Source organism: Mustelus asterias, chromosome 3 (assembly GCF_964213995.1).
Source record: "Mustelus asterias chromosome 3, sMusAst1.hap1.1, whole genome shotgun sequence".
NCBI classification, from domain to species: domain Eukaryota; kingdom Metazoa; phylum Chordata; class Chondrichthyes; order Carcharhiniformes; family Triakidae; genus Mustelus; species Mustelus asterias.
The window spans coordinates 147,914,354-147,937,571 of record NC_135803.1 but is presented as its reverse complement, the minus strand read 5'-3'; the positions used below and the strand labels follow the sequence as shown (position 1 = coordinate 147,937,571).

The window sequence follows — 23,218 nt, the reverse complement described above, 5'->3', positions numbered from 1 at the left end:
TTTGATGCTGTCAGAGTTGATAAGGTTTATAATTAAGCTAAATAAAAAAAGCGTTTCTCTTCTAACTCCTCTCTGCCTCCCCTCTTCATCTCCTTCAAAAATAGTCTCTTCCACAACTACACCATGGCGAAACCAGTTGACAATCAGTAAGGATGTGCTGGCCTTGGAAAGGGGCCAGAGGAGATTCACCAGAATGATCCCTGGAATGAAGCGCTTGTCGTATGAGGAACGGTTGAGGACTCTGGATCTGTACTCGTTGGAGTTTAGAAGGATGAGGGGGGGATCTTATTGAAACTTACAGGATACTGCGAGGCCTGGATAGAGTGGACGTGGAGAGGATGTTTCCACTAGTAGGAAAAACTAGAACCAGAGGGCACAACCTCAGGTTAAAGGGACGATCCTTTAAAACAGAGGTGAGGAGGAATTTCTTCAGCTAAAGAGTGGTGAATCTGTGGAATTCTTTGCCGCAGAAGGCTGTGGAGGCCAGGTCATTGAGTGTCTTTAAGACAGAGATAGATAGGTTCTTGATTAATAAGGGGATCAGGGGTTATGGGAAAAAGGCAGGAGAATGGGGATGAGAAAAATATCAGCCATGATTGAATGGCGGAGCGGACTCAATGGGCCGAGTGGCCTAATTCTGCTCCTATGTCTTATGGTCTTAAGGGAATCAAGGGTTCTGGGGATAAGGCGAGAAATTGGAGTTGAGGATTATCATATCAGATATGATCTCATTGAATAGCGGAGCAGACCTCTGCTTCTCCGTCTGATGGTTTCATGGGCACCACAACTGAGACGAGCTTCATTTTCCAGAGCATTTGCTTTCAATTCTGGAATATTGTCTGACGGAAAAAGTCTTTGTCGAAGAGTGCATAACCACATTTTGTGGGAACAACCTTCCTAAGATGGGGTTTTTGTTTAGTTACCGGGCAACGCGACTTCCATCCCTTCCTAAAGAAGGGTTAAAGCCAGGCTAGACCACAGGGCAGCACTGCTGGTGAAAGGGTTAACATTCAGCCCGTGCTACCCGTAAGTGATTCTGCAAAGAAAAAAAATCGGTTAACCAGCGACTCGTGTTATTCATTCCTGTAATAGCACATCATGCAAGCCATTCTTAAACAGCGCATTCCATCACCATCTGCCGAGCTTTTCCTGCACAGAATGAACTGATCACAGCTTCTAAAAATATCAGCTTTCACACAATGCACAAACATTCCCACTTTTTTTTCACTCAGACTTGCAAAACATGTTTTCTTTTTGAAATTGTTTAAAAAAAATGTGCGGCTGTGGCAAGGAGGACTCGATAGCTCCCACAAGAGTAACGTTAAGCAACACCCCCAACCAGTCATCAACCCCAACCCCACCCCCCCCTCACTCCAGTCGTAACTATTCAACCAGGCCGGCTTCACACAGAAATTCGCCAGAGTGTGCAGATTTCAATCTCCCACCAGTCGCGTGTTCAATTTGCCCGCATTAACTTGCTCTGCACGCTGTTAGGGTGCAGTGTAACTTTCTTTTAAGAAGTTTATTTATTAGTGTCACATGTAGGCTTACATTAACACTGCAATGAAGTTACTGTGAAAATCCCCTCGTCGCCACACTCCGGCGCCTGTTCGGGTTACACTGAGGGAGAATTTAGCATGGCCAGTGCACCCTAACCCGCATGTCTTTCAGACTGTGGGAGGAAATCGGAGCACCCGGAGGAAACACACAAAGACATGGGGAGAACATACAGACTCGGCACAGACAGCGACCCAAGCCGGGAATCGAAGCCGGGTCCCTGACGCTCTGAGGCAGCAGTGCTAACCACTGTGCCACCATGCTGCCCTTTGAGACAAGCCAACAACTACTGGTTTGATTTGTCACATGTATTAGTATACAGTGAAAATTATTGGTTCTTGCGCGCTATACAGACAAAGCATACCATTCATAGAGAAGGAAAGGAGAGAGTGCAGAATGTAGTGTTACAGTCTTAGCTAGGGTGCAGAGAAAGATCAACTTAATGCAAGCAGCAGGGAAGAAGCTGTTCTTGAGTTGGTTGGTACGTGACCCCAGACTTTTGTATTTTTCTCCCAAAGGAAGAAGGTGGAAGACAGAATGTCCGGGGTTCGTGGGGTCCTTAATTATGCTGACTGCTTTGCCGAGGCAGTGGGAAGTGTAGACAGAGTTAATGGATGGGAAACTGGTTTGCGTGATGGATTGGGCTACATTCACAACCTTTTGTAGTTCCTTGCAGTCTTGGGCAGAGCAGGGACCATACCAAGCTGTGATACAGCCAGAATAAATGCTTTCTATGGTGCATCTGTAAAAGTTGGTGAGAGTCGTAACTAACATGCCAAATTTCCTTAGTCTTCTGAGAAAGTAGAGGCATTGGTGGGTTTTCTTAACTATAGTGTTGGCATGGGGGGGTACCAGGACCAGTTGTTGGACACCTGAAAACTTGAAGCTCTCGGCCCTTTCTACTTTGTCCCCATTGATGTAGACAGGGGCATGTTCTCCTTTACGCTTCCCGAAGTCGATGAAAATCTCCTTCGTTTTGTTGACATTGAGGGAGAGATGGAGGTCCATTCAAAAGTCTGATGGCAGCAGGGAAGAAGCTGTTCTTGAGTTGGTTGGTATGTGATCTCAGACTTTTGTATCCTTTTCCTGACGGAAGAAGGTGGAAGAGAGTATGTCCGGTGTGCATCGAGTCTTTGATTATGCTGGCTGCTTTTCTGAGGCAGCGGGAAATGTAGTCAATGTAGTCACGCTGGTTTGCGTGATGAATTGGGCTACATTCATGACCCTTTGTAGTTTCTTGCGGTCTTGGACAGAGCAGGAGCCATACCAAGCTGTGATACAACCTTTTGGACTGTGGGAGGAAACCGAAGCACCAGGAGGAAACCCAGGCAGACATGGGTAGAATGTGCAGACTCCGCACAGACAGTGACCCAAGCTGAGAATCGAACTGGGTCCCTGGTGCTGTGAGGCAGCAGTGCTAACCACTGTGCCCTTCGAGACAAGCCAACAACTAATGTGGCAGTAAAGTAGTGCTCCAAAGGAATTCTAGTCAAACACATGAAGCAACTTTCTACTAGGTCAAACCACATTCACCTGAGTGCAGCCATGATCAAATAAAGGCCTTCGACTTTGGCTCTGTTTTTGTAAGATATTTTGGGGCAGACAAAAAGCACAGAGATAATATTGATCATGCACTTGATTCAACACTCTTGCTCCTACTTGTCACAAAGGCTTAAAAGGGTTGCAAAGAACACTTTACCTGAACAACACTGTCCCACTAAACAGGCAACTCATGACAGGGATTTCCATTAATCGTAGCTTGTAAGTGGAATAGTCTGATTCCCCTCCAGACAGCTCTCCTGCGACTGGCTTCAAGGACTGCTGTCTGCCAGTTTAAGAGCGCCTTTACAGATGCTTAGGGATGACTGTGTGCTTCACTGAGAAGTCAAGTGTCCATGCTTCACTCATGGTGTCACGATGGGGGATGGAATCCTTCTCGAGTGAGTCCTTTACACAAACCGCAACGGGATTAGTCTGGTCGAAGAGTCATTTGGATTTGCTTCTGATAAATGGCCCAGAAAACTGATATCATAGACAGTGATATGATAGAACAAAGAAAATTACAGCACAGGGACAGGCCCTTCGGGCCTCCAAGCCTGCACCGACCATGCTGCACAACTGAACTAAAACCCCCTACCCTTCCGGGGATCATATCCCTCTATTCCCATCCTATTCATGTATTTGTCCAGTCACTATCATATCTGCTTCCACTACCTCCCCTGGCAGTGAGTTCCAGGCACCCTCTGTGGAAAAAACTTGCCTCATACATCTCCTTTAAACCTTGCCCCTCATGCCTTAAACCTGTGCCCCCCAGGGTCTCTTCCACCCTGGGAAAAAGCTTCTGATTATCCACTCTGTCCATGCCCCTCATAATCTTGTAGACTTCTATGAGGTCGCCCCACAACCTGATGTGGCCAAAGTGATGAATACACCTTCTGGGACTTGGAGAGGAGGGGTAATGATGTGCAGGGGATTTGTTGAATACTCCGTAGCCCCCAGCCACCACTTAGTTTAGCTGGGATTGAAACAAAAAAAAACTGAATTGCCACTTGCCAATGATTCTGAATGCGATTGTATTTAAACATGGAAAAGTAGAAATTAGAGGCAGGAGTAGGCCATTCGGCCCTTTGAGCCTGCTCTGCCATTTATTTGGGTCATGACTGATCATCAAATTCAATAGCCTGATTCCTCCTTATCCTTTGATCCTGTTAGCCCCAAGAGCTATTCTTGAAATCACAGTGTTTTGGCCTCAACTACTTTCTGTGGTAGTGAATTCCATAGATTCACCACTCTCTGGGTAAAGATATTACTCCTCATCTCAATTTTTATTCATTCGTTGGACATGGGCGTCGCTGGCTGGGCCAGCATTTATTACCCATCCCTAGTTACCCATGGAGGGCAGTTGAGAGTCAACCACATTGCTGTGGCTCTGGAGTCACATGTGGGCCCAGACCAGGTAAGGATGGCAGATTTCCTTCCCGAAAGGACATCAGTGAACTAGATGGGTTTTTATGACAATCGACAATGGTTTCATGGTCATCAGTAGATTCTTAATCCCAGATATTTTTCATTGAATTCAAATTCCACCATCTGCTGTGGCGGGATTTGAACCCGGGTCCCCAGAACATTAGCTGAGTTTCTGGATTAATAGTGATAATACCACTAGGCCATTGCCTCCCGAGGTTGAACACATCTGGAATAGGAGTTTAAAAATTACAAGCGAATGAACCAACAGCTTAAAGAGGCCATTAGTCTTCTAGTTGTAAGCTAGTTATTGATTTTTCAGAATAGTTCTGTCTAGTTTACCTTATGCAAGGGGATTTAGTCTAACATTCTCTTCACGTGACGGTTGGGTGAAGTCTTCGGATCAGCTGTAGCTCAGCCTGTAACACTCTTGCCTCTAAGCCACAAGGTTCTAGGGCCACGTGGCTTAGGACCTATGTACAAAAATCAGGGCTGACACTCCACTGCAGCACTGAGGGAGTGCTGCACTGTCAAAGGTGCCGTGTTCTGGACGTGTTATTAAACGGAGGCCACAACTGTCTGCTTGTGTGGATGCCCAATGGCACCATTTTGAAGAACAACAGGGGTGTTTGCCTTGGTGCAAACAACATCATTAAAAAAACCCAGATCATTTGGTCATCATCTTGTTGCTGTTTGAGAGGGCTTGCTCAAACCGAAATTGAAAAAAGTATATTCATTGGCTGTAAAGTGTTTCGAGACATCCAATGCCCATGAAACGTGCTAATTCGCTAGTTCACTAATGTCCTGTAGGGAAGGAAATCTGCCGTCCTTACCCAGTCTGGCCTACATGTGACTCCAGACCCCCAGCAATGTGGTTGACTTTCAACTGCCCTTCAAAATGATCCAGCAAGCCACTCAGTTCAAGGGCAATTAGGGATGGGCAATAAAAGCTGGCCCAGCCAGCGACGATCACGTCCCATGAATGAAAAGAAAAAATAAATATATATATAAATGCAGGACCTCCCTCACAGTGTCCTGCCAATGAGATGCCCGTTGTCTTTACCTCAGCCAATAGCACCAACAACCAAAAACATGAGCGGTGCTGAACCTTGCGAAATAGCCCATTCCAAATTGGCAGCTGGGTCCGTGTTGGCACTGAGGTAGTTGGCGAATGAGCTGGTAGGAAGCCTGCTGTCCATCATCTCAGTTCACCACACGTAATTCAATCCGTATATCAAACAACCTCCAGGGCATCAACAGCGCAGCATACAAGGATGATGCTGTGGTTGATACCAGTCGCCTTTTCTGGTGACAATTGGACCTTCCAAGTTGGCGATTGATAGATTTTTGTTATTTGCTATTCAGGGATAAGCAGCAGCATGGAGTTAAGGTGTCAATCAGCCATGTCCTAACTGAATGGCTGAGCAAACCAGAGGGGCTGAATGGTCTCTCCTGTTCCTATGCATTTACTACTGAGTTCCACATCTCCTGACTGGAAGTACCTCATCTCACTGCTATTTGCAGGATGATATTGGCCCAAAACGGCTGTCATATTTGTCCAGAGACAGTCACTGCACTTCAAGAAACAAGTCTGAAACATTCTGAAGACGTTTCAATGATACTATAGAACATGACATGGTGGCACAGTGATTAGCACTGCTACCTCACAACGCCAAGGTACCGGGTTCGATTCCCGGCTTGGGTCACTGTCTCTGCAGAGTCTGCACATTCTCCCCGTGTCTGCATTGGTTTCCTCCGGGTGCTCCAATTTCCTCCCACAGTCTGAAAGATGTGCTGGTTAGGTTGATTGGCCGTGCTAAATTGCCCCTTTGTGTCAGGGGGATTAGCAGGGTAAGTGCATGGGGTTGCGGGAATAGGGTCTGAGTGTGATTGTGGTCGGTACAGACTCACTGGGCCGAATGGCCTCCTTCGGTACTGTAGGGATTCTATAACAACTGGGATGTCATGGTTATGACCACATGTGCGGGGATTTGATTACACCAGGAAATGGTGGGGGTGGGAGGTGGTCTGTGTGTGTGTGGGGGTGGCGGGGCAAGTGGTGGATGAGACGGAGCAGAAATGTTCAGGAGTCAGACACTACGGTGGCGAATTTTCCCATTCTGCCCGTCACGGGAATCGTAGCAGGCAAGGGGCGGACCACCGAAAGGTCCTTTGATCTCAGGCGGGAATTTTTGGTTTTGGGGCGAGTGAGGTTGGAAAATCCTGCCTTACTACATGGGAGAATTCAGGAAATGCTACTGCACTGGGCAAGGTTGGGAATTAGTCTCGTACTGGGAGGTGGGGGTGCTTTGCAAGTGTGGGGATGGGGTGTGGGTGAAGGAAAGAAAATAAGAACCATTTTGAGATGACAGTGGGGACGCTTGGAGGAAATCTGGAAGTAGGTCAAGGGTACTACCCAAGATGTGAAATGTAAGGGTTGGAGGGTCTGTGCTGCTCTTGGTCTCTCTCAATGTGCTGATCTCTGCTCTACCTGAAGGAGGGGTCTGAATGCGACAAGGTGAGAATTCCCTATAATCCATAGCTTCAGATGCAATCCATATATCAAACAACACAGAGGACATTGCCAGCACATCACACAAGGATTGGGAACCATAGAAAGCAGAATGCAGCTTATGTACCATCCAATGTATAATCATACATGAAGGGTTACAGGGAGAAGGCAGGAGAATGGGAATGAGAATCATATCAGCCATGATTGAATGGCGGAGCAGACTCGATGGGCTGAATGGCCTATTTCTGCTCCTATATTTTAAGAATCTGCATTCTAGCATTGAACAAAAATTTTAATTGGGGAAAAGAACTATTTTTGGCAAACTTTTGTATTCTGTGTTAGTGTTTATTCAGCTGTCCTGTGAGCTAACATCCAGTACAGCTGCACGATATATAGAAAGAAGAAAGAGCATTTTTATTTTAATTAAAAACTTATTGACTCCCATTCATCCTGGGGCAATTTGCCATAAATAGAGTCCTCTTTGAATGTCTATCGCTCTCATTTGCCAGAAGCTCAAATTCTTTTTTAGTAACTTTATTCATGTGATTTGGGTTTTTAAAAAAAGGGAAAGCCATGACTAATGCATGATGGGATACCTCAGTTGCTTGGCAATTCAAGGTGACATTTTTTTTAATATCAGGCTTAGGGGGAGGTCAGACCAGTAATCATCACTGGTCAATGACTAACAAAAGACCAAATGGCTTCCTTCTGCGCCATAACATTTCTATGAATCACTTTGATTCCTCTCCCTTCCCCCTCAGGTCATGTCTTGCCTTTTCAATTACTCAGCTTCATTATCATAGAATCATAGAAACCCTACAGTGCAGAAGGAGGCCATTTGGCCCATCGAGTCTGCACCGACCATAATCCCACCCAGGCCCTATTCCCGTCACCCCACATGTTTACCCCACTGATCCTCCTAACCTACGCATCCTGGGACACTAAGGGTCAATTTTAACATGGCCCAATCAACCTAATCCGCACATCTTTGGAGTGTGGAAGGAAACCGCAGCATCCGGAGGAAACCCACGCAGACGCGGGGAGAACGTGCAGACTTTGCACAGACAGTGACCCAAGCCAGGAATCGAACCCAGGACCCTGGAGCTGTGAGGCAGCAATGCTAACCACTATACCATCGTGCCGCCCCAATGATCCATATTATGTACTAGTTGATGTGAGGTTAGAGAGTGGAGGGACCATTGAACAAGGATATCTGAATATATATTAAGCCTCATTTTAAAATCGTACATCAAATTTTTATATAATTCAACAGCAGGTTCCTCTGACAAATGAAAACTGTGGAGGTAAGTTAGCCATTAATTGCCTACGAGTCCAAAATCGGTGCTCCCATGAGGAGACATGACAAGTTGACATAGGCAAGCTACATCCTAAATGTAGACAGTGTTATCATCTCTGTAGAAATGGAAAACTTTTTAAAAAGAAAGGAATTTGGACAAAAACACTAGACACCATTTCCTGCTTCAAACCTTTACCTTAACAAACCAGCTATAATCAATATAATTCAAACTCTCATTAATGGATGAAGGAAATTTCAAATTAAAAAAGGAAAATTTCACTTTAAATACCCAACATAATGAAGTTACGTCTCATGTAGTTACAAACACTCGCATCACTTCCTGCCCAGATGTACGTGCAATCTCAGTCTTTGAGTGGGAAGTGAGAGATCTTACGGGTCAAGTTCCAATCATTTTGGCCGAAATCACATCCACCAGCTATGCATTCCATCTGAAGTCCCCAGACGTGGTTGCTACTTATAAGGCGCAAGTCTATGAACCCTCTCTAACTTGGGTCACAATGGCACAGAATTCCCAGAGATCTGCTGGGTCTCTGGGACAGCAGCAATGGGTATTACGGAATCCACAATCGCTCATCATCCTGCCTTTAATATTCTGTCCTTTCCAGCTGTATAACACACAGTAACACAGTCTCTGCTCTAATCTCAGAGCCCTGTTTCAATACCAGGATGTATTCCAACTCTGCCAAACAGAAAACCGTTCCATTTGGAAGGAACCTTGCTGGGTTTTTTCCCACCCAAATTCTGACAAACAGAAACACAGACTGACCTGACCCCACTTCAATTAGTTTTCTATTTGTCTTTTACTTCTTAGACGTTCTTCCCCATAACAGGCTCAGGTCATGCGAGAATTTCTTAAGAACATAAGAAATAGGAGCAGGGGTAGGCCATCTAGCCCCTCGAGCCTGCCCCGCCATTCAATAAGATCATGGCTGATCTGACGTGGATCAGTACCACTTACCTGCCTGATCCCCATAACCCTTAATTCCCTTACCGCTCAGGAATCCATCCATCCGCGCTTTAAACACAACTATGTCATAATCAGGAAGCCAACTAACCTTATTTCAAAATACTCCACTTTGGTATTAAAGGGACAGTGCACAAAAGAAAACACAAACTTTTCCCAGCACATGGATCATCATAATTGGGATTTCTATATATATATGTCACACATCTGGTGGAGAGGAGGAGGCAATGGCCTAGTGGTATTATCATTAGACTATTAATCCAGGAACTCAGCTAATCATAGAAACCCTACAGTGCAGAAGGAGGCCATTCGGCCCATCGAGTCTGCACCGACCACAATCCCACCCAGGCCCATCCCCACATATTTACCTGCTAATCCCTCAAACCTACACATCTCAGGACTCTAAGGGGAAATTTTTAACCTGGCCAATCAACCTAACCCGCACATCTTTGGACTGTGGGAGGAAACCGGAGCACCCGGAGGAAACCCACGCAGACACGAGGAGAATGTGCAAACTCCACACAGACAGTGACCCGAGCCGGGAATCGAACCCGGGACCCTGGAGCTGTGAAGCAGCAGTGCTAACCACTGTGCTACTGTTCTGGGGACCCGAGTTCGAATCCCTCCAACGCAGATGGATTCAATAAGAAATATCTGGGTATTAAGAATCTACCGATGGCCATGAAACCATTGTCGAAAAAACCCATCTGGTTCACTAATGCCCTTTAGGGAAGGAAATCTGCCGTCCTTACCTGGTCTGGCCTACATTTGACTCCAGAGCCACAGCAATGTGGTTGACTCTTAACTGCCCCCAAAGGGCTTCTAGGGATGGGCAATAAATGCTGGCCCAGCTAACGACACCCATGTCCCGTGAATAAAATGTATACATAGATATATATAAGAAATATAAAAAATAAGGGCCCAATGTATAACTTTAAAACTGGAAAATAAATTAGATTTGCACACTGTTGAATTTTCACTTGCTTTCTAACCTAAAGACTAAGCCAGGTCTGGACTCCCTGTACGTTACAACACAGGAGGGTGGATAATATAGTAGATTATATCCTTATGGCCTGTGGTATTACACCGCCCCAGCAGCATTTTTGTTCAACACTTCACACAATGCTTTCAGCATTGGCAAATTTACTGAAGCTCGTTTAATGTAACTCCAGGTTGTTATCATTTGATAAATTTCCAGCCACTTTATGCAGTGCACACTGTCAGCAGCCAGTTGCAGGGGTGAATTGTCCTGTCCCGCCTGCCACAGGACTTGTCGAGGGTGGGGGAGGGGGCGGACCATGCAAAGCTTTGTCGACCTCGGGCGGGATTTTCCGGTTTTGGGGCGAACGCGGTCAGAAAAACCCCGCCCGCAATGTGCGAGCCAGTGAGTTGGAGAACATGTGAATATATGAATTAGGAGCAGGAGCGGGCCCCTCCACCCTGCTCCAACGTTCATTAAGACCATGGCTGATCTCACTTTAACATCAAGTTCACATTCTTGCCTACCCCTGATAACCTTTCACCCCCTTGCTTATCCAGAATTGATCTATTTCAGTCTTAAAGATATTCAAAGACTCTGATTCAACTGCCTTTTGAGGAAGAGAATTCCAAGGTCTTTCATTCCAAAGTCTTACAACCCTCTGTGAAAACCCTCATCTCTGTCTTAAACGGGCAACCCCTTATTTTTAAATAGCGGCCCCTAGTTCGAGATTCTCCAACAAGAGGGTACATCCTTTGCACATCCACATTAAGTTCCCTCAGGATCTAATATGTCTTAATCAAGTCACTCTTACTCTTCTAAACTCCTAACAGATACAAGCCTAGCCTGTCCAACTTTCCCTTACTGTCTATCTCTGGTGGATGTGTAACTCACAATGTAGCTTAATCGCATGTCCCCATTCCCTCTCAACTCCTTCCCAATATCTGCCATGATCTTAGTACCACCTTGCTGTCTGGGCCTGGGTTTGAAAAGCCAAGAACCTAAAATTTCATTTATTAAGGCAAGGGAACATATTGACTCAATTTTAAGCGAATGGGCTTTGAATGAATTGAAACTGAACAGAAACAGGAAACCTCAATCCCAAAAAAACCACAATAAAAAACATCCAATCATTAAGATGCAATTTCACAAAACCAAACACTGCAGATGCTGGAAATGTGAAATCAATCCAACAGAAAGTTCCAGAAAGACTCGGCAGGTCAGGCAGCACCTGCGCAGAATAAACAGAACTAGTGCTCCAGGTCAGCGACCTGCTTTGAAGAAGGGTCAATCACCTATAACACTGGACACAACATTTGTGGGACATGGCCGTCACTGAATGGCCAGCATTTATTGCCCATCCCTAGTTGCCCTTGAGAAGGTGGTGGTGAGCTGCCTTCTTGAATCGCTGCAGTCCACGTGCTGTGGGTTGACCCACAATAAGAAGTTTAACAACACCAGGTTAAAGTCCAACAGGTTTATTTGGTAGCAAAAGCCACACAAGCTTTCGGAGCTCCAAGTCCCTTCTTCAGGTGAGTGGGAATTCTGTTCACAAACAGGGCATATAAAGACACAGACTCTTATATGCCCTGTTTGTGAACAGAATTCCCACTCACCTGAAGAAGGGGCTTGGAGCTCCGAAAGCTTGTGTGGCTTTTGCTACCAAATAAACCTGTTGGACTTTAACCTGGTGTTGTTAAACTTCATACTGTGTTTACCCCAGTCTAACGCCAGCATCTCCACATCTTGACCCACAATGCCATTAGGGCTTTGTTGAGACTTTGTAGCGATTGATACAACTAGAACATAGAACAGTACAGCACAGTACAGGCCCTTTGGCCCACGATGTTGTGCCGAATCTTTTCCAAAACCAAGATCAAGCTATCCCACTCCCTATCATTCTAGTGTGCTCCATGTGCCTATCCAATAACCGCTTGAAAGTTCCTAAAGTGTCCGACTCCACTATCACAGCAGGCAGTCCATTCCTCTCTGAGTAAAGAACCTACCTCGTACATCCCTCCTATATCTTCCACCACGAACCTTATAGTTATGCCCCCTAGTAACTGCTACATCCACCCGAGGAAATAGTCTCTGAGTGGTTTGCTAGGCCATTTCAAAGGGCAGTTGAGAGTCAACCACATTGCTGTGGCTCTGGAGTCACATGTAGACCAGACCAGGTAAGGACAGCAGATTTCCTTCCCTAAAGGACGTTAGTGAACCAGATGGGTTTTTCCGACAATTGACAATGGCTTCATGGTCATCAGTAGATTCTTAATTCCAGATTTTTTTAAAAATTGAATTCAAATTCCACCATCTGCCGTGGCGGGATTCGAACCTGGATCCCCAGAACATTAGCTGAGTTTCTGGATCAATAGTCCAGCGATAATACCGCTAGGCCATCGCCTCCCCTGGCCGTTGCTGCCTACCCACAACCGTGGGTTCCCTGGTGGTTGTGAACAACGGGAAACCCCGTTGACAGTGGCGGGATTGGAAGATCCTGCTACTGGCCAATGGCGGGCCACCTCCGCTGTTGGTAGACACGCTGTGGGGGGGATTGCGTGGAAAGTCCAGCCCATTATTTTTCTCTCTACGGATGCTGCCAGGCCTGAGAATTTCCAGCAATTTCCAGCAGGCTGCTCAATCCAAGACAAAATTCTCTTCATGAGATAATAACATAAATATAGCTTAATCTCCTTGAGCAACGCCATGGCGGATTGCTTCACATTTTTGGAGATAACACACCTGGTGTCCATTTCCTGTCAGTCGCATTCCTCTTGCTTTTCACACGCACCTTTCTGTCTCACTCTTCAGGAGAAAGGAGAAAGAAAGTCACCGGGAACACCCCGTGCCAGAGCCAGGATGTCTACAGTAACATAAATTCACCCAGTGTTGACTCAACAGCAATTGCTATTCATCCATGAGGAAATATATACCTGTATCGCATTCCTGACGATACAAAATACCCTCTCCCTCACCATCGGCAGCGCTATAGAAGATTTGGGTCTTTAATTTAGGAATACCTACGCGTATTCGTATTAGCAGCAAAGCTCCAACACTCCTCCGCCCCCTCTGACACAGGCTAGATGATACTCACGGCCCCTCAACACAACATCCACCTTCTTTGTGATTACCTGCAATGTATGCTCAATAGCATTGGGAAAGTTCCTGAGCGTACAAATGGGAATAGAATGTTCCGTAGGGTCGCCACTGGATCCGTAGGACTCCGTAAGGTGAGGAACAATGACCTGTAGGTGTCCTTTTGTGCCCAGAGTACCTGATTCTAGCAGTGGTTTCTGGTAGAACACACAGAGGCTATCCACGTATTTCCCTGGAAGCAAAATGGGATATTGTCAGCGAAATTCCTCCGGAACCATACATCTTTACAACAACAACTTGCATCTATTATCGCCGGAGATGGCGGTGCCATGGATTAATAATCCAGAAGACCAGGTTAATGCGCTGGGGACGTGGGTTCAAATACCACCACAACAGCTGGTGGAAGCTGAATTCAATTAATAAAATCTGAAATACAAAACTAACCTCAGTAATAGTGACCATGATAACTACCATGGGTTGTTGTAAAAACCCATCTGGTTCAATAATGCCCTTAAGCAAGGAAATCTGCTGTTCCTTGCATGGTATGGTCTACACATGACTCCAGACTCACAGCAACAATGGGGTTGGCTCTTAACTTCCCTCTGAGATAGTTTTCTTCTCCCAAGTATTGTCCCCAAATCTTTTATCACTCACTTATTGAAAATAAAATCACTTTGGGCTTTTCAAACCTCGCAAACGACTATACATCTTGGACCGCCCTTTCCTCTCAAGGCCTTGAAGGTGTTCCCATTTCTTTAATCTATGTCCCCGATTCCAACAACTCCATGTTTGGATTTCTCCTGTCAGATTTTCTTCTAATCTTCACTGGCCCAGAAGTAAGTTGCAGTGACATTGTGTGTGCCTGTGGTGCATTCACTCTCAGCATCATGAGTGATCGCACTGCCCTCCGTCAACGCCTCTCCTTAGTCTAGCTTGGTGTCACTGCCTTTACTGGATTCCATTCTTACCAATCCAATCAGGGCTAAAGTGTCGTTAACACTGGTTTTTTTCCCACATCTGCAGTTAGGACAGATGTGTATATTAAGGACACCCAGTTTTAACTCTATCACCTCCCTTGGCATCTCCATTGCTTGCTTCTTCCAATTGCTTGTTCAGCATTCAATTTTCAGCAGGCTATACCCCCCCAACAATACTCAACCCCCCCGACAATACTCAACCCCCCCAACAATACTCAAAACCCCCAACAATACTCAAACCCCCTCGGACAATCCTCCATTCCTACTCCTGACAATACTCACCCCCCTGGACAATACTCAACCCCCCCCCCCCCCCCCCCCGACAATACTTGCCCCCCTTGACAATACTCAAATACTGACCCCCCCTGACAATACTCACCCCCCTTGACAATACTCAACCCCCCTGACAATACTCACCCCCCTTGACAATACTCACTCAGCCCCCTTGACAATACTCAAATACTCACCACCGCCTCCCCCCCAAATCCCACCCCCCCAACCTACCCCCCGCTCCAACCACCGCCCCCCCCCACACAACCAACATACCTCTGTTGTATTTGGTGTAATCGTTCCTGAATGGTTGCTATGCTGTTAAATACTCAGTATTTAAGGAACCTTTTTGTTTCTCTGAGTCATTAATAGGTGCAGTGAATTTATTCACGGGATTGGTTCCAGACTAATAATGTTCTGCAGCAGAACTCCAGTTAAATTAATAAAGAATGAACTGTCAACTGGGGCTAAATACGAAGATCACCTTTCTTTGCTGTTGTTTTGAACAACTGTTGAGATTATCGCCTCACATCGGGACTTCCACAGGCACTGAGAAATCAGATGTATAACGTCGGAAAGATAGAAACACAAGGGGTGGAATTTTACCATCCCGCCTGCCTAGTGGGCGGGTGGGGGAGGGGCGGACCATGCAATGTTCCGTTGACCTCGGGCGGAATTGTCCAATCTTGGGGTGAGCGCGGCCGGGAATTCCCGCCCAAGATGTTGCCCATTGGTCCGTTATAGTGAGGGGTGTTTCAGCACTTAAACCTGCTTCACTCCAACCTGGGTTTCAAAGGTGACTTTTTAAACATTCATTCTTTCATGAGATGTGGGTGACACTGGCAAGGCCAACAGTTGTTGCCCATCCTTAACTGCCCGAGAGCCATTGCAGAGGGCAGTTAAGAGTCAACCACATTGTTCTCGGTCTGTAGGCCAGGCCAGGTAAGGATGGCAGATTTCCTTCCCATTAGTGAACGGGATGGGTTTTTACAATATTCGATGATTGTTTGCTGTCATGGTCACCATTACTGAGGCTAGCTTTCAATTCCAGATTTATCTTCTGTTAATTGAATTTAAACTCCACCACTGGCTGTGGTGGGATTGGAACCCGTGGCCCAAGACCACTAGCCTGGGCTTCTGGATTACTAGTCCAGTGACATCACCACCGGGCCGCCATCTCTTCCAAACTGGTTGTGTTTACAGAGAGACTTCCATCTCCAAACTGAAATCGGGTTCCCGAGGTGAAAGAACAAGTTTGTATCCAGTGAGGATGAGGGCAAAAAATATTCATGCAAGGAGATTTATGAAACACATTTGGAGACTTGCGGTCACTGCTCAGTGGTAGCACTCTCAACTCTTAGATCAGAAGGTTCTGCACTTACGTTTCCCACCAAAGACCTGGATGCATAATGGAGGCTGAAACACCAATGCAGCACTGAGGGCGGGCTGCACTGTCAGAGGTGCAGTCTTTCATACAAAACATTAAACCCAGGTTCTGGTTTAAGTTAAGTTTATTTATTAGTGTCACAAGTAGGCTTATATTAACACTGCAATGAAATTACTGTGAAAATCCCCTAGTCGCCACACTCGGCGCCTATTCGGGGGTACAGTGAGGGAGAATTTAGCACGGCCAATGCACCTAACCAGTATGTCTTTCGGACTGTGGGAGGAAACCAGAGCACCCAGAGGAAGCCCACGCAGACACGGGGAGAACGTGCAGACTCCGCGCAGACAGTGACCCAAGCCGAGAATCGGACCCGGGTCCCTGACACTGTGAAGCAGCAGTGCTAACCACTGTGCCACCGCACCACCACGGTTTACCCTTGCGGGCAGCACGGTGGCACAGTGGTTAGCACTGCTGCTTCACAGCGCCAGGGGTCCAGGTTCAATTCCGGCCATCTAGATGGAGTTTGCACGTTCTCCCAGTGTCTGCGTGCGTTTCCTCTGGGTGCTCCGGTTTCCTCCCACAGTTCAAAGATATGTGGGTTAGGTTGATTGTCCATAGTGTCAGGAGAACTAGCTAGGATAAATGCATGGGGTTACAGGGATAAGGCCTGGGTGGGATTGTTGTCGGTGCAGGTCAGATGGGCCGAATGGCCTCCTTCTGCACTGTAGGGATTCAATGACGCAAAGATCCTCCGGCCACTATTTCGAACAAGTGAGACAAGAGAGTGTTCCGATGCCCTGGTCAAAATATGACTCTGAACCGGTATTACTAAAAGCATCAACGGGGAGTGGAATTGATTGGGTCGCTCTTCCAAAGAACTGGCATAGACAAGATAGGCCGAATGGCCATCCTGCTGTGCTTTTTTATTCATTCGTGGGATATGGGTGTCGCTGGCTGGCCAGCATTTATTGCCCATCCCTAATTTCCCTTGAGAATTATAGAATTCCTACAGTGCAGAAGGAGGCCATTCGGCCCATTGAGTTTGTACCGACAATGATCTCACGCAGACCCTATCCCAGTAACCCAGTATTTTTACCCTGCTAATCCCCCTGACACTAATGGACAATTTAGCATGGCCAATCCACCTAAGGTGGTGGTGGTGGTGAGCTGCCTTCTTGAATCGCTGCAGTCCACGTGCTGTGGGTTGACCCACAATGCCGTTAGAGAGGGAATTCCAGGACTGTGAAGGAACGGCGATACATTTCCAAGTCAGGATGGTGAGTGGCTTGTGAGGGGATGTTGCAGGTGGTGGTGTTCCCATGTATCTGCTGCCCTTGTCCTTCTAGATGGAAGTGATCATGGGTTTAGAAGGTGCTGTCTAGGGATCTTTAGTGAATTTTTTTTTAATACTTTTCCAATTCAATCAAATCAAATCAAATCCAATTCAGAGTCTCAACAAGTTGAGACATTTCCGATCCAGGCTGACAAGACAGGGCAAGCGACCAAACCACCCTGTCCTGGGCCTGATCTACATGAGCCAAGCTGATTGGAGAAGGGGGAGGTTCCTCCTCCAAGACTTGGGCTCATTTGCATCTTAGCCAAAAGGCCGAGATGCCGCTTTTAAAAATTGCTTCATATGAAACATATGAAGCCTCAGTGTAACCTAATGACCTCAACCAAGTGCAGCATCCTCTCCATACTACACTTGATCTTAGCCAAAAGGCCGAGAAGATCTTTAGTGAATTGCTGCAGTGCATCTTGTAGATGGTACACACTGCTGCTACTGAGCGTCGGTGGTGGAGGCAGTGGGTGTTTGTGGATGTGGTGTCAATCAAGCGGGGCTGCTTTGTCCTGGATGGTGTTGAGCCTCTTGAGTGTTGTTGGAGCTGCTCCCATCCAGGCAAGTGGGGAGTATTCCATCACGCTCCTGACTTGTGCCTTGTCGATGGTGGACAGGCTTTGGGGAATCAGGAGGTGGATTACTCGCCTTGTCATGATGTTGTATGTTGTGGGAGCTTGCTGTGCACAAATTGGCTTCTGCAATCTACACTCCAGCAGCGACTATTAGTACCACCGGCAGCAAAGAACATAGGGATAGCCTGAGGTTGCTAAAGGCGCTATATAAATGTAAGCCAGTTCTTTTTTTGGTAACCAATGCAAACATGCATCAAGGTGTGGGCTTCTACTTGTTGAAGAGCGAGTCCCTTTTTACTGTTGTATTTATATATCAAAGCCGATCTGGTGGTCAATCTTTATTCATAGAAACACAGTCACTTACGTGTCTCCACATTGTCCAACGCGTTGGCCACTCCATTCAGATTCTCAAAGAAATCCTGGTGATAGACGTTCCCCGTCTCTGCTCCAACACGGTTCTCATGGGCTGTGATTCGCACAGAAGGATTCATCTTTCTCACAGCTGCTGCAGCTGTTTCGGACTTCATTTTCTGTACCGTGTTTAAAAAATACAGGTCAAGCTATGTTAGCGTTCCTCTACAACAATCACCCCCTACAACACAACAGAAATCATCCCACCCTCCTCCCCCAACTCACTGCCCTACATGGCCCATTCTACAGCATCTCCTGCAGGACTTGCAGCCCCCGAGAAAGTGAGCCACCTTCTGAATACCTTGAGTCAATCCCCCCACCCCCCCAACCCCCACTGCCCCCCCCTCCCAGAGTCAATCCCCCCACCCCCCCAACCCCCACTGCCTCCCCCCCACTCCCAGAGTCAATCCCCCCACCAACACCCCACCCTCCCCCACCCCCAGAGTCAATCCCAACCCTCCCCACTAACCCCCCCACCCCCCCCAACCAACCCCCCAACCCACCCCCACTCCCAGAGTCAATCCCCGCTGCCCCCCCCCACTCTCAGAGTCAATCCCCCCACCCCCCCCCACTCCCAGAGTCAATCCCAACCCCCCCCACCCCCACACCAACCCCCCAACCCACACCCCCCCCCCCCCCGCCATTGAAGAGGAAATATTCGAATCTGAAACCTGGGCTGGAGGGTCTGAGCGATGAGGAAAGAGTGGATAGGCTGGGAATGTTTTCCTTGGAGTTGAGAGGGGACCTGAGAGAGGTGTATGTACAAGATCATGGGGGTGGGTGGGGAGGCAAGATAGAGTGGTTAGAAAGGCACTATTTCCCTTAGCTGAGGGGCCATAGAGTTAAGGTTAGAGGTAGAAGGCTAAGAGGGGAGTTGAGGAGAAATGTTTTCACGTGGAGGGTGGTGGGAGTCTGATACGATGGGCTAAATGGCCTCCTTCTGTGCTGTAAATGGCCAGGCATCTATCACAGAAGGTCAACTGCTGTATATACACAGACACACAATACTCTGTTAGGCAAGAGGTCCTAGAATAAATCTGTTGTGTTTAAGTTTGAATCTACGCGTGCATTCTACTTTTCTTTTTGCTTAAAACCCACAACTCCTCACATCATTTGGACATTACAATATGCACTGCACAATTGGACAACAATCCAGTTAGATTCACGTTATTGTAAGTTCTATCAACTACTCCACTGCAGGCATTTTAAAATCCTCAACTTTGATTCCATATACGAACATACAAATTAGGAGCAGGAGTAGGCCAATTTGCATTGACTAGACTCGAGTGGGCAAGGGGTGATGTAATTGAGATGTTTAAGGCAATTTTAGGAGTTGTTAGGGTAGATACAGAGAAAGTGTTCCCTCTGTTGTTGGGGATGTCCAGCCCAAAGTGGCGGCTCGGTAGCACAGTGGTTTGGGGCAGCACGGTAGCACAAGTGGTTAGCGCTGCTGCCTCACAGCTCCAGGGACCCGGGTTCGATTCCCGGCTTGGGTCACTGTCTGTGCGGAGTCTGCACGTTCTCCCCATGTCTGCGTGGGTTTCCTCCGGGTGCTCCGGTTTCCTCCCACAGTCTGAAAGACATGCTGGTTAGGTGCTTTGGCTGTGCTAAATTCTCCCTCAGTGTACCCGAACTGGCACCGCAGTGTGGCGACTCGGGGATTTTCACAGTAACTTGTGACATTGATAAATAAATCGACAAACTATTAAAGCTATCACTAATCTAGTGACACTACCAGTATGCCACCACCTCATGTCACACTATCTGTAATCCCCACAGCTTGCCTGGACCTGCAGAGTCTCACTGGCTGTCCTGTCTGGAGACAATACACATCTTTAACCGGTCTTGATGCTCCCTCCACTCACATTGTTTGTATCTTAAAGACTTGATCAGCTGTAAGTATTCGCATTCCAACCATTATTCATGTAAATTGAGTTTGTGTCTTTATATGCCCTGTTTGTGAACAGAATTCCCACTCACCTGAAGAAGGGGCTTAAGGCTCCGAAAGCTTGTGTGGCTTTTGCTACCAAATAAACCTGTTGGACTTTAACCTGGTGTTGTTAAACTTCTTACTGTGTTTACCCCAGTCCAACACCGGCATCTCCACATCGTGACCACCTTCCCTACACAGGTGTGGACTTTAACAGGGTTAAAAAGTTTAAAATCTATTTATTATTGTCACAAGTAAGGCTTACATTCACACTGCAATGAAGTTACTGTGAAAAATCCCCTAGTCGCCACACTCTGGCGCCTGTTCAGGTCAATACACCCTAACCGGCACGTCTTTCGGACTGTGGGAGGAAACCCATGCAGACACGTGGAGAATGTGCAGACTCCGCACAGACAGTGACCCAAGCTGGGAAATGAACCCGTGTCCCTGGTGCTGTGAGGCAGCAGTGCTAACCGCTGTGCCGCCCGAGTGAGCGATGCCTCTGTGGTCCCAGCAGGATAAATGGAGTCCAGAGGATGGGTTCTCTAATCCGAGAGCTGGTCCCTCCCTCAGCCAGTTGTGAAATTTTCCCCAGGCTGTTTGAAGCTAATTTTTTTCCTCTCTTTCTGTCGTCTGAATGACTGGATTGTTTTCTGAAACCCCGCCTCGAATTAAAGGCTGATTAAAAGCACGTGTACTGCCGAGATGCCTCAGCTGATTCTTCCCACTCCAACAGCTTTAATGGACTTTGGTTTTATGCCTGTACCCTCCATCGAGATTCTTTCCCCCCAACAAGGCACCGTGCTGACTCTCCAAATATTTACTCCCTTCTAGAGAGTTTCTGCTGTCAGACAAATGTTTCATGCTTAAGCTTTCTGTTCTGTCCCTGGTGTGTTTTTTGTTGATTGTTTGCCTGCCTGGTGGATCAAAGGCTGATGGCTGACCACAAGAGGAGTCATGCAACGCGGATGCAGAACAACAACAAAGCCCATTTGCTTTCATGAACAAAGGGGAACCTTTCAAAGCAAGTGTCGCAGAAGCATCTTGAGGAATGAATGCCTAGCCAGACTCGAGGAGCAGTGAACAAAAGCCTGGTCCAGGAGGGTAGCTTCTTGAGGAGATTCTTGAGGGAAGAGTGCCGAGGAAGGAGGATCTTTAGGGGAATGGGGTGGTAGGGATGGAAGAGCTCACAGAGAATGGGAGTGGCAAAGGGACAAAGACAAGGGTGAGGATTTAAAGTTGCCCTGGGGCCTTGGGGGCCAACAGGCACAGGACTAGACGGGCTAAGACAGTTTGGCGCAGATGGGATACAGAGCTTTGACTGAGTTGAAGTTTATGGAGGGAGCTCATAGAATCCCCACAGTGCAAAAGGAGGCCATTTGGCCCATTGAATCTGTACCGACTCCGAAAGAGCATCTTCCCCAGGCCCCCCCCCCCCCCCCCCCCCCCCCCTCCCTATCGCTGCAATCCTGCACATTTACCACAGCTAATCCACCTAACAGGCACATCTTTCGGACTGTGGGAGGAAACCGGAGCTCCCGAAGGAAACCCACGCAGACACAGGGAGAACGTGAAAACTCTACACAGGGAGGTAGATGGAGAGAATGACCAGGAGACCATTGGATCAGTAGATCTTGGAAGTGACCTGGGCTTGGATGAGGATTCTGCACATCCCACCTCGACACAATAAAGGATGTGATGTAGGAACTCAAATAAACCATTCAGCTCCTTCAGCCTGTTCTCCCGAACAATTAGATCTCCAGCTACACACTTTGGTTCTAAAACCCTCTCTGCTCCTGCCTAACAAAAGTATCAATCTCCATTTTGAAATGTTAAATTAACCTTTGACATCTGCTGCTTTCTGGGGGGAGAAAAAGTTCCAAATTTCTGTTACCATTTGTGAAAAAGTGTTTCCTGACATTGAGAAACATAGAATCCTACAGTGCAGAAGGAGGTCATTCGGCCCATCGAGTCTGCACCGACCACAATCCCACCCAGGCCCTATCCCCATAACCCCATGCATTTACCCCAGCTAGCCCCCCTGACACTAAGGGACATTTTTTTAGCATGGCCAATGCACCTAACCCACACATCTTTGGACTGTGGGAGGAAACCGGAGCACCCGGAGGAAACCCACGCAGACACGGGGAGAACGTGCAAACTCCACACAGGCAGTGACCCAAGCCGGGAATCGAACCCGGGTCCCTAGTGTTGTGAGGCAGCAGTGCTAACCACTGTGCCACCGTGCAGGTGGCTGTGTGGCATTCAGGAACGGGGTACCTGGCACATTATCTACCTCCACAGCCCAGGGGCACGGAATGCAAATTGTAACATTCCAACAGATCCCCAGCTGGGATGAGGCATGACATAAACTTAAAGATGTACAGACACCAACACGGGGAGGGAGGGGTGGGAGGTGAATGGAAAAGCCACCTGTGTCACCGGGACAGATCCAAAATAATCAGATCAGTGACAGAGTGCAACATGGTTGGGAGGTGTTCTCTGCTCTCACAGGCAAAAGATTCACTGTTTTGAAAAGAAGATGCTATAAGGATGCTATTTGTGGGATCTTGCTGTGCACAAGTTAGCTGCTGCATTCCAATGTCACAACACTCTACAGAGAGGCTGTAGCACAGTGGTATTGTCACAAGACTAGTAATCCAGAGACCCAGGGTCTGGGGACCTGGGTTTGAACCCCACAATGGCAGATAATGATATTTGAATTCAACGATGACCATGAAACCATTAGCGATATTTTTTTTTCATTCTTTTGTGGGACATGGGCGTCGCTGGCTGGGCCAGCATTTATTGCCCATCCTGAGTTACCCTTGGAGGGCAGTTGAGAGTCAACCACATTGCTGTGGCTCTGGAGTCACATGTAGGCCAGACCAGATAAGTGCGGCAGATTTCCTTCCCGAAAGGACATTAGTGAACCAGAT

The 23,218-nt window shown here is 47.3% G+C and overlaps 1 protein-coding gene across 2 annotated transcripts in view; it reads right to left on the bottom strand.

The window, feature by feature from the left end:
- LOC144491702 (ubiquitin-like modifier-activating enzyme 1) overlaps positions 1 to 23,218 on the bottom strand; it is a 288,773-nt gene that overhangs the window by 220,430 nt on the left and 45,125 nt on the right. For both annotated transcript variants that reach the window (XM_078209895.1, XM_078209896.1), the window contains exons 14-15: positions 18,303 to 18,468; positions 13,426 to 13,622 (exon numbers count right to left, since the gene is read on the bottom strand). In XM_078209895.1, the coding sequence (XP_078066021.1) occupies positions 13,426 to 13,622; positions 18,303 to 18,468 (363 nt within the window). The remainder of the gene's footprint in view (positions 1 to 13,425; positions 13,623 to 18,302; positions 18,469 to 23,218) is intronic.